The 11,037-nt window shown below is 43.1% G+C and overlaps 1 protein-coding gene across 1 annotated transcript; it reads left to right on the forward strand.

Annotated features, from left to right (window-relative positions):
- Positions 1 to 1,294: 1,294 nt before the first annotated feature.
- On the forward strand, positions 1,295 to 10,078 carry RBBP7 (RB binding protein 7, chromatin remodeling factor). Its single transcript, XM_055702846.1, has 12 exons — positions 1,295 to 1,451; positions 1,739 to 1,883; positions 3,891 to 4,033; positions 4,515 to 4,688; positions 5,000 to 5,115; positions 5,705 to 5,865; positions 6,296 to 6,422; positions 6,516 to 6,593; positions 7,747 to 7,823; positions 8,268 to 8,325; positions 9,084 to 9,194; positions 9,912 to 10,078. Exons 1-12 carry the CDS (start codon positions 1,436 to 1,438, stop codon positions 9,978 to 9,980), a joined length of 1,275 nt encoding a protein of 424 aa, XP_055558821.1. The 5' UTR covers positions 1,295 to 1,435; the 3' UTR covers positions 9,981 to 10,078.
- Positions 10,079 to 11,037: the final 959 nt, after the last annotated feature.

Here is an 11,037-nt window from a genome sequence, read left to right on the forward strand (position 1 = left end):
GATTCCGTGCTTGAAATACTGGAGTCCAGACCATAGAAGGCTCAGCCCACACAGGGTGTCCTCATAGAAGGAAATTAAAACATGTCAGCTCTCATTTGGCTGCGTGTTCCCCTCTCTCCAGCCACCACCTCTAGCTGAGCACAGCCAGCTCCACCACAAAGCTCGTTGCCCCCACTTCTGGGACCCAAGGCATGTGAGCCTTGGCTGATGCAGGATTCATCTCCGAGTTTAATACTAAAGCGGCAATTCATCTTTACATTGTGTCACAACATGGCAAGACAACCCACGCACTTTGGCAGCAAAAAAGTCCCTTGACTCTTCAGCAGGATTTGGGAGAATCTGGCCTGCTTCCCAACTGCCTGTTTCCGTTGTTCCGCTGGGAAGTGTTATCAGCTGCCAGAAGGACCTGCCCTGGTTAAGGCTGTTACCTGTGGCGCACATGGGTCTTTCAGGCCGAAAAGAGAGCAGTCGGACCGGACGGTCCTTTGGTTAGTGACGGCTGGGCTGAGAGAACAGCCGGGCTGGGCGGCACTGGTGGCAAAGCTGTATGCTTGTTTGTGCATGGCTGTGTCACACGCCACAGCAGTCAGCAACAGAATGTAAACCTCTCGTAAGACTGATACCGAGTGGCTGAGGAGTCAGTAACGCAGTTCAGCGTCTCCCACGCTGTAACTGCAACTAACAAGTAGTTCAGACATGCATTTCTCCGAGGAAATTAAGCGACGTTCTCTGCAGCACCATTGCTGAAAAACAGTGACTGCTCAGCTTTGGCCCCTGAAGCCACTTTCACGGGCAGACTTCTGGTTGAAAAGTGGGAGTATTGTCGGAGGTGTTCCTGTAATTCAGGGTTTATTAGCCCAGACACACCGAACACAGGCCCCTCGGCGGAGCTGCTTTACCTACAGCCCCACCTCGCGGCCGAGGCGCGGCCGGGCCTTCCCCAGCCCGCAAACCCTGCGCGCCTGCGGCCGCCTGGCCCCGCCCGGCCCCGCCCCCTCCGCCGCCCCGCCCCCTCCGCCGCCCCGCTATCCCGGGGCCAGCGCACCGCCGCAGCGTCAGCCCCCGCGGGGCCGCGGCCGGGCACCCCTGCGGCACCGCCGCCCCCGCGGCCCCGCCCACCGGCCCTTCCGGGCGGACCCCGCGCGCTCCCGCCCGTTAGGGCGGCCCCGCCCCGCCCCGCCCCGCGTGGGCTCAACGCGCGCCAGCGCCTGATTGGAGCGCCCCTCCCGCCCCGCGCGCCCCGCCGCCCGCCCCCGCAGCCCTTCCGCCCACCCCATTGGCCGCGGTGGTGCCGCGGGCCCGCCGGCCGCGCACGCGCGGTGGTACGAGGCGCGGGTTAGAGCCGGTGGGGCCCTGGGCGGCGGGGCCCGCTCTCCCCCGCCCGGCTGCCGCTAGCCGCCGCCCGCGCTGTCCCTCGCCTGTGCGGGCACCCAAAATGGCGAGCAAGGACGGTAGGAGACCCGCCTTGTCCCTCTCCCCGGCGGGGCGGAGGGGTGGGGACGCGAGTGCCTGAGGGGATGTGGGTGGCGTGGCGGGGCCGAGGCGCTCCGGGCGTCCTCTCCGGGGAGCTGCCGACGGGGTGGTAGCGGGGGTGGGGCGGTTGCGGTTGTCCGGCCGCCCCTGAGAGCGCTTCGGGACCCCCTCTCCTCCCCCGCCCCCTCCCTGGCATAGCCCCGGGCCGAGGCGCCCCCCCCCCGGGCCCGGCTGGCCGCCTGCTTCAGCTCTTCCCTTCCGGCAGCGCTGGAGGACACGGTGGAGGAGCGCGTCATCAGCGAGGAGTACAAGATCTGGAAGAAAAACACCCCCTTCTTGTACGACCTGGTGATGACACATGCCCTGGAGTGGCCCAGCCTCACCGTGCAGTGGTTGCCTGATGTGACCAGGTGAGAGCAGGGAAGAGAAGCCGGGGAGGCACAGGGCTCAGCTGCTCATTTACTTAGTTTGCAGAGCAGGAGCTGAGGCTCTGTGCAATTGCTTGCTTCGCTGCTCTTTCTCCCTCTGTCAACCATGTCTGCCAAGTAACTTGAGGGTAGAAACCATGCAAAGTGAGAATAATTCGGGTCTCTTTGTGAGCTTGTAACACTTTATTTTGCTTATGATTAAAAAACCCCTTGGGGTATGCAGAAGCTTTGAGGGAAAAAAGGCTCAATTTGGTGCTTTATAGAACTCTAACTTAGCTGAGCAGAAGATGTTGTGAGGTATGAGGAGAGAAATCTTTCTCAATTTAATGGCACAGGAGACCTAACACTCTTCTGTGGTTAATTCTGATCAGGGAAATCTATGTACTAAATGATTTCTATGTACTACAGAAATCTATGTACTAAATGTACATCCCTTTTTTCTTGAGGACTTTTTTTTTTTTTCCCTCGTGCATTACAGATTACTGTTTTGTAGGAGCTATAGTATCTACCTCTTTTTTTTTTGTTTGTTTTAATTCTGGACTTATTTAAGAGAATATTGTTCAAAGACTGGTTCATGTCCTAGTTCCGTCCTTGGCACACTGTTGACTTCATGTATTTTAATTTTCCCATTCTTTTACCTCCCCCTGAAAAACTGTGGGCTCACTGGTTAATCTCTTAAAGAATTTTTAAGATAGGAAGAAGATCTGTTCATGTGCCAGCTGCTGTAGAATTCAAATTGCATGGTAACTGCTCAGGGCTCCATTGATGTAGTGGGCAAGGACTGGGTCCCTTGTGGTGTTAAAACCTAGCTGTATCCAGTTTACAAGATATGATAACGTGTAAAGCTTGTGCAATAATAACAGGATGGTGTCTTTTCTCTAAAAATCCACCTTATATATGTAATGTTATACTTGGTGGTTAGATGATCACTTAATTTTGTATACCAGAATGTTTGGGGAAGATGTTGAGAGATGTGAGCTAACTAGTCGTGGCATGGAGAAAATGAAGCGGGGATTTGAGGGTGTGGAGCCCTTATGAGGAACACTTCTGCTTGCCTCGTATTTTGCAGATTGACTTAATATTCAATTTAAAACCTGGTATTTCCAATTATCCAGTGTCAAAATATATAAGCCATTTAAGGCAAGGACTGTCTCTTTGTATGGCACCTGACATGATGGGACACCTGTTCCTGATGCAAGTAAGTGCATGTGCATTGTGTGTTTTTTGTTTTGTTTCTTATTTTTCTTGTCCCCTCAAAATGCATTTTGATTCCTTGGAAATGGTGTAGTAATACCTGTGGTGGTTTATGATTGCCCAAATGATTCCTGTTTGCTTGGATTCAGACAGTGTAATTAGCTTGTTCTTTCAAGAATGCAGAAGTTACTTGGTTCTGACTGTTCACATTTTTCCTTTCAGAGATCCATGGCACTGCCCATCCAGACTTGCGCTTATTACTGCATATTGCATTTAAGTACCAGAAGAGAAATTCTATTCTGTTTGGCTAGGATTTGTACAGTGTTTAAAAATTACCTTCTGAAATTAAATAATAACTGGTAAAAGCTTCTAAAAGAGATAACTAGAATAGGTTGGCACTTGTCCTCAGTATTTGTGTTTTATAGGCAGTAGTATTGAGTGCTTTTAAATCAATACTATGTCACTGTTAGGGGGGAAAAAAGACAGAATCTATAGGTATTAGTGTCACATTTAACTACTGTGCAAATTGTAATCGTCCCTTTCAAGCCATAGTAGCAATGTTTACTGACTTGTATTGTCACTGTAGCCTTGCTGGCTGTATCTTCGGCTTCCTTATATCAGTCTAGTTCACTTGATTGCACAAGCCTTTTGTGACAAAGGAAAGGATCTCTTACATGAGTCTCTCTTTTTCTAGCTTCCTGAAGAAGTTTGGATCTTGAGTGTTATTGACGTTAGCTATCAAACTTCTGGTACTAAGCACATAACTTTATTCCATGCATTTATTATTCTAAACAGGCCAGAAGGAAAGGATTATGCTCTACACTGGCTGGTTTTGGGAACACACACATCTGATGAACAGAACCACCTGGTTGTTGCAAGAGTCCAGATTCCCAATGATGATCAGTTTGATGCTTCGCAGCATGACAGTGAGAAAGGAGGTAGACATGCGTGCATTCTTAGATTATGTTTTAGCAATAATTACTAAGTGTTCTGTCTAATAATATTCTAACTTTCTGTTAAATACTAAAGCTGGCATATACTTACCAGTTCACGCTCATTCTGGATCATTAATTGTGTCTAAAAAGAGGAAACTTTTTATTTCAGAAGAATTTGGGTAATGTTATGATATACAATCCTTACTAGCATTTCTACCAGCTCTGTCAGTTGTGGTGAAAACTGATAGGTGATATCTATCTCAAACAGAGACTAAAGCTCTGGAAGAGTTTGTATCATAGAGGATACAAAATATCTAAAGTGTTAATGCTGTTGGTCATGTGGTGCTAGTCTTTCATAGGCTTTATTGTGTTATGGTAAGATACTTACTACCGTTCCTTGGAATGGGGGGAGATAGCATGAAATACTGTTTCACCCATTCAAAATAGTTGGTGTGATGAACTGACTTTTTTCTGATAAATGTAGAGTTTGGTGGCTTTGGATCTGTGACTGGAAAAATTGAAACGGAGATTAAAATTAACCATGAAGGTGAAGTAAACCGTGCTCGTTATATGCCACAGAATCCCTGCATCATTGCTACAAAAACACCATCTGCTGATGTGTTGGTATTTGACTACACTAAACATCTTCCAAAACCAGGTGGGTCACTCTCCTTGAAGTTAAGCTAAATGCCTCTTGTCATTGAGAAGTAAACTAGTATTTGACTGTAATTGGGAGGAGAGGTGATGGGCTCTGCAATACAGATGAGAAGGCCCATATCTTTGGTGACTTTTAATCGCCTGGTTATGTGCAGTATAGTAAGAGAATCTTAATAGAAGCAGCACTGTCCTAAAAGGCTGATTTATAAAATGGGGTTGTTGCAACAGAAACAAAGTTCTTGGTTGATAATGATGCTCTTATGGATTGATGTGCAAGGTGAAGCTAAATGGAAGGAATTTATTCTCTTTCAGACCCAAGTGGAGAGTGTAATCCTGACCTTAGATTAAGAGGGCACCAGAAGGAAGGCTATGGCTTATCATGGAACTCAAATTTGAGTGGACATCTTCTCAGTGCATCAGATGATCACGTAAAAAACCAAATCCTTTCCCCTATTTAAAAAAACCCAGTCAAACAGCCCCTCCTAATTTATGGTGTAATAGATAGTTAGGGAAAACCTGACTTAGTGTAGCTGTATGTTGTTATGGGGGAAGCTATCACATATTGTAGTTACATTTCTAAAGGCTGTCAGTTGATGTCAGGCTATAATCAACAACCAGTTCTGTGTAATGTTCTTGATGAACTAACAGCAGAATGTTTGTGTAGTTTTCTGCTGGAAGAAACTCTCGTCTAACAGCCCTTTAGATTGGCTTGGGTCTGAGACCATAAATTAGTAAGACTCTCAAAGACAGTTGAACTAACAGCTTATAAACTTCTTTGTGGGCTTCGAAAGTGTAAATTGCTTTTGTGACTTTATAAATAATACTTGTGCCTTGAATTTGCAGAAAACTGATTGATAACTTAGCTCGCTTCTGCTATATAAGTGTTCCTTTTCAAAAACCAAGAACTGTTTCAGGAGTGTCATCTCTCTGTTTATATGTAGAATGTGATTGATTATTTATTTGAAAGATAATACAGTCCGAGTCCATATAACAATAGAATATGACTCTTACTTACAGACTGTGTGTTTATGGGATATAAGTGCTGGACCAAAAGAAGGCAACGTTGTTGATGCGAAAGCAATCTTTACTGGGCACTCTGCAGTGGTAGAAGATGTGGCATGGCATCTGCTCCATGAATCTCTGTTTGGATCAGTGGCGGATGATCAGAAGCTGATGATGTAAGTTGGGGTTAGAGCAGTTTCTGGCTCGTGCCTGCTGTGTGCTGTTAGTGAACCAGTCCAGAACGCTTGGGTAAAAAATCCGAATTCTGAAAGGATCTCATGTAGCTCTTCAGTGCAATCAACTACAGCAATGCTGCAGAATCACAGAAGTCTGCATGTCATTTAATGTGTTCGCATCATCTGAAAATAAGATGTGATTAGTATGTATGTCGGCTTCCTGGTGCAAACTGCTCATGTAAAGTAGACAAAATACTGCAGGGTTCTGGAATAAAAACTATAGCTTCAGACTTAGATTTAGTAGTAATGTAGTCTCTTAAACTAATGTGTAGTCTAGTGAAAAAGAACCTCCTATGAAAATGTAACATTTGTTTGCTCTTTTTCTCTCCTCCCTGCCTCTCGCACTTCCCCAAACCCTTTGTTGCAACAGTTGGGACACAAGATCTAATACCACATCCAAGCCAAGTCATTCTGTAGATGCTCATACAGCTGAGGTCAACTGTCTGTCCTTCAATCCTTACAGCGAGTTCATTCTAGCAACTGGTTCTGCTGACAAGGTTTTTACTTGTGTATACTTTAAATTCTTAAGTATTCTAGATTATAGTTACATAGCCATTATAGTAAAAACAATTTCTTGTTACTTCCCCCAGACGGTGGCCCTATGGGATCTTCGAAACTTAAAATTGAAACTCCATTCTTTTGAGTCTCATAAAGATGAAATTTTTCAGGTGGGTAAACTTTTCTCACAAGCTGTAGAAAAAGCTAGAAGAGTACTGACTTGGACAAGAAGATGTAGATTTTCATGCGGTGACCAACCACAATAAAGAAGTCTGTTAAACATTAAACAGTGAATTTTGGTTCAACACATACGGACAGTACTGTAGAGAGTGGAGAGAGTGAGTGCATCCTGGGTGAGGAGCGACTAGGCAGCAGAGGGACTGGCATGAAGAGTATGCTGGTATGAAAAGTTTGTTTGTAAAAAGGTTGTGATGATTGTTAAAAACATAAGGTATGAAATGTTAAAAAGGAAAAGAAAAAGGGGGAATTGTAGAGGGATTATAGAGGACTGTATGAAAAGTTTATTTGTAAAAAGGTTGTGATGATTGGTAAAAACATGAGGTATGAATTGTTAAAAAGAAAAAAAAAAGAAAAAAGGGGGAATTGTAGAGGAATGAAGCTGGGTTAATTAGCATTGATAATATACAACTGTGGATTGGCCGATGTAGATAAGGTGCAGCTATGGCTGGTGCTGTTAAGAGGTTGGGCAGCCAATGAAGAGAGAGCAGCTGAGGGAGAGAGGAGGAAGAAGCAGAGAGGAGAGAGATCAAGTGCCCTGCGTGAGGTGAGACTAGGAGAAGGCAGCAGAGGGACTGGCAATGAAGAGTGTGTTGGTATGAGATGGTAAAAGACCTTGGTCCAGTTTGATAGTTTTGCTAGTGCTGCGACACAGTACCAAATAGTTTCTCTCTGCCTTTCCCCACTTGACCTTGAAGGAAGTAGTCAATAACTTATTGCTAAAAAGATACTGGGAGTTTGCAAGTACCTTCAGTACAGGTAGAAGGGTTCCTTAAAATGTCTTGCTGTAGAGAGGACTTAAGGTCAAATTAGTATTGTGAACTCTACCTGTTTATAAGTGCAAGTAACAGTGAATTTTAGATGAGTTTCATGGTGTGGTAGATCCGCAACAGTGAAATAATGTTGGCTGTTTGATTTGAGAAATCATGAGGCTTTAAAGCACTCCATTTGAGCTATAGAATATCCTTTGTGCTGGAAGAAACTTTGTAAGCTGTTGAAAATTAGTGGCCAGGTGCTGGTAACGGTTATTCAGGATATGCTTTAGGAATCAGTAACTGCTCCAGTCAAGTTGTCTTCTTTCAATAGGTTCACTGGTCTCCTCATAATGAAACAATTCTTGCTTCAAGTGGTACTGATCGTCGGCTTAATGTATGGGATCTAAGGTGAAGAGTGGTTCCTTTCTTTTAGTGTATATATCAACAGATGGTTAAAAAAAAAAAAAGGGCTGCAGATGTGCTTTATTTGGAAAACGTTTTGTGCTGCTCTTTAGCCCTCCTTGCTTGCTTATTTTGGACCTGGTCTTCTGGGTATACAGTAGAAGCAGTATGGTACTTCTAAGGTTACTTCTATGTGAGGATTTCTTGCTAATAGAATTTTTTTCTGTTGCCTTTAGTAGTAAGTGATTTCTAACTGCTTCACAAGTTAGATGCTATTTCAGTAATGGTAATGCCAAACAGTTGATGTTTTATACCTGAGGTTTATAGTTATTTGACGGGGAGAAAAAAACATAGCAAAAGCAAATACTGGAAATGAAGGCTAAGAACTGTTAAGCTGATACAGGATGCAATTTTCATTATTAATAAAACATATAAACTACTTTCTTACAGTAAAATTGGAGAAGAGCAGTCCGCAGAAGATGCAGAAGATGGGCCTCCTGAGCTACTGGTATATTTCTGTTCAGGTTTCAGTCTGTTGACGTGCTATATGGCAGTATGATGCCTTGTGACTGTGCTACTAAAGCTGCAGCAGTTCATAAATCTTTTTACCTCCCCAATTTTCAATACATTGCTCTAACTTGCAGTAGTCTTCCTCTGTTCAAATCTAAAGGTAGTGATTTTTTTCAAAGCTGTCCTGGACGTGATTTACACATCTTTGTTGTTGAACATATTTAAAATTTAGCCATATGCTTGTTGGTACTTTTCTATAACTACGTGCGTGTAAAGCCAGGGCCTCAAATTGTTTATCTTGCATTAGACTGATAGGTCCCATACAGCTAACCTTACTGATGGAGAAGGTACAAAGGCTTATGTTTTGGTTTGCTTCCTTAGGAACCAAACAAAAATGCTTATAGTTTGGTTTTCCTGTGTATAAGTGCTCATATAATTAGATGAGGTAATGAATATGAAATATAGATGGATTTCATAGCCCAACCTTGTGTGAAGTAGCACCATTTTGAGGATGTCAGTTGGTTGTTGCCAATAACAGTAGGAACTGTCATCTTAAACGCTGTTTTGGCAATTTCATCTGTGTCCATAAGCAGTGAATGGAATGCGCTGTTTCACATGCACTTGTGACTCTAGTAGCAAGTTTTTCTTCTTTGTGTAGTCATCAGCATGATGAATTTAACTTCTAAATCTCAGGTGTTAACAGATTTCTCTCTAGAGATGAAGTGGCTTACTGAAACTTGTGGATTTTTTTAACAGTTTATTCATGGAGGACACACTGCCAAAATTTCAGACTTCAGTTGGAATCCTAATGAGCCTTGGGTGATCTGTTCTGTATCGGAGGACAACATAATGCAGATATGGCAAATGGTGAGTGTCACAACAGCTCTTGACTTACTCTGAAGTTGCGTAAATGAAACACAAATGGCTTGTTCTTCTTAGGGCAGCTTGTGTCCTCAGTGACTGAAAGTAGTCTATCCCGTGTACTTGTGACACTGATTAGAGAGTAAGACTTCCAAAAGAAAAGTCTAAAACAATCTGAATAAATGCAACAGCTAGCTAATTCTTGACTTGAATGTGGCAGTTACAAACTTACATCCAATACTAGCCAAGACCTCCTCTTCCCCTCTTCCCCCGTGTGTTGACTGTGAAGCAAGATGCCTTTTAACCATATTATTTTATGTTAGAGGAATTTGATCAGTTATCTTATAAATGTGGAATAAAGCAACCTGGGAAAACTGAGTTAAAAAGTAACGGACTTGAGTATGTGTCACAGGTCAGGCTTCTGGGTTTTTATACCTGTTCTTCAACTTATTTCAACTTCAGTCTGAACACACAAAACAAGTCCAAATACAATATTCATGGTAAGGCTAATGATGAAATGCTTATGCTGTGAGAAGACAGCTGCTGAAGTCTAGCCACTGTGTGCACATTCCTAGATTTGGTTGCCCTTTAAGAAAAGGTAGGGAGCAGGTCCCTTTAAGAAGGGGATGATGTCTGTGCTGCCTTGATATTATCAAGTTTTTTCTTGAAGAATGTTGTTTAAAAATCACTGTGTCTACTATTTGTAATATGTTGTGTCTTTAGGCAGAAAACATTTACAATGATGAAGAACCAGATATAGCAGCAGCTGAACTGGAGGGTCAAGGAATGTAACTTTTCTTCCTTAAGGAAATCCTGGGTGTGACATAGTAATATAATTTGACTACTGTATACATCTAAGAAAAAACCAAAAAAGCTAACACCCCCCCCCCCACCCCCCCCCCCCCAAAAAAAAACCAACCAAACAACAAAAAAACCAAACAACCCAAAACCAAAAACAAGCACTGGGCAAAAGCATTACATAAAAATACACTTATTCAGGCATGAAAACCTTGTATAGCCAAGTTGTCGTGGGATACTGTTGGTTATTTGGGCACTTTTTGCTGTTGTGTACTGTACAGCAATTAACTTTTAGGGAAAATAAGAATGACTTAATACCTATGTCTATATTTTTACATAAACTTTGTGGGTTCCTGTAAATAAAAGTAAAATCGTCACTCTTCCCACTCAGAAGGGTGCAAAGAAAAAAATTAAGTAAAAAGAACTTTTCACTTTTACACAACACTTTTGGATTGGCTTTGCATAAATAAAATTTATTAAGTAAAATAAGTCTGGTGTGTTTAATGTCCATTGCTATCTTGCCTGAAAATAATTTAATTTCTGCATGGTAATAAAGATGTGTAGTTCTTATTTTATAACCTACCCACAGTTAAAGGTCTGGGGATATGAGAGTTTTCTTGATGCCAAAAACTTGGAATAGGTAACTTGGGTCCTTTGTAAACATAATGGGTATAGAAAGAGGTTTGAGGAATATGTGGGAATGACTACTCAGACTCCTGTAAAGTTAAGTATAAATCTTGAGCAGGCTCAAGTAACAATAGTTTGAGTTGGGTAGTTGGGTTTGGGTGGTTCTTTGTTTGAGGTTGGGGTTTGGGTTGTTTTGGGTTTTTTTGAGTGGTGGTGGCAGCACTGTCCTTTGACATTTTCTTGTCTCAGGTGCTAAGATGGCAGCACAATCTCAGTGAATTGGTATCGCCTGTGTTCAGTTGGAGCCCTCCTGAAGCTTTTTTTTGATTAAAATGATGTGAGACAATCACACAGGTGTGTAAAATACATTAATAGCTGAACAAATACAAACATACAGTTTGCTTCTAAACCTTGAGCTGACTGA

Source organism: Falco cherrug, chromosome 2, assembly GCF_023634085.1.
Source record: "Falco cherrug isolate bFalChe1 chromosome 2, bFalChe1.pri, whole genome shotgun sequence".
NCBI lineage: Eukaryota > Metazoa > Chordata > Aves > Falconiformes > Falconidae > Falco > Falco cherrug.

What these genes read in the sequence shown, in the direction of transcription:
- RBBP7 (XM_055702846.1), top strand. An exon ending in GATGATCAGAAGCTGATGAT is followed by an intron (nt 5,866 to 6,295) that starts GTAAGTTGGGGT and finishes TTGTTGCAACAG; the next exon opens with TTGGGACACAAGATCTAATA. An exon ending in ATAAAGATGAAATTTTTCAG is followed by an intron (nt 6,594 to 7,746) that starts GTGGGTAAACTT and finishes TTCTTTCAATAG; the next exon opens with GTTCACTGGTCTCCTCATAA.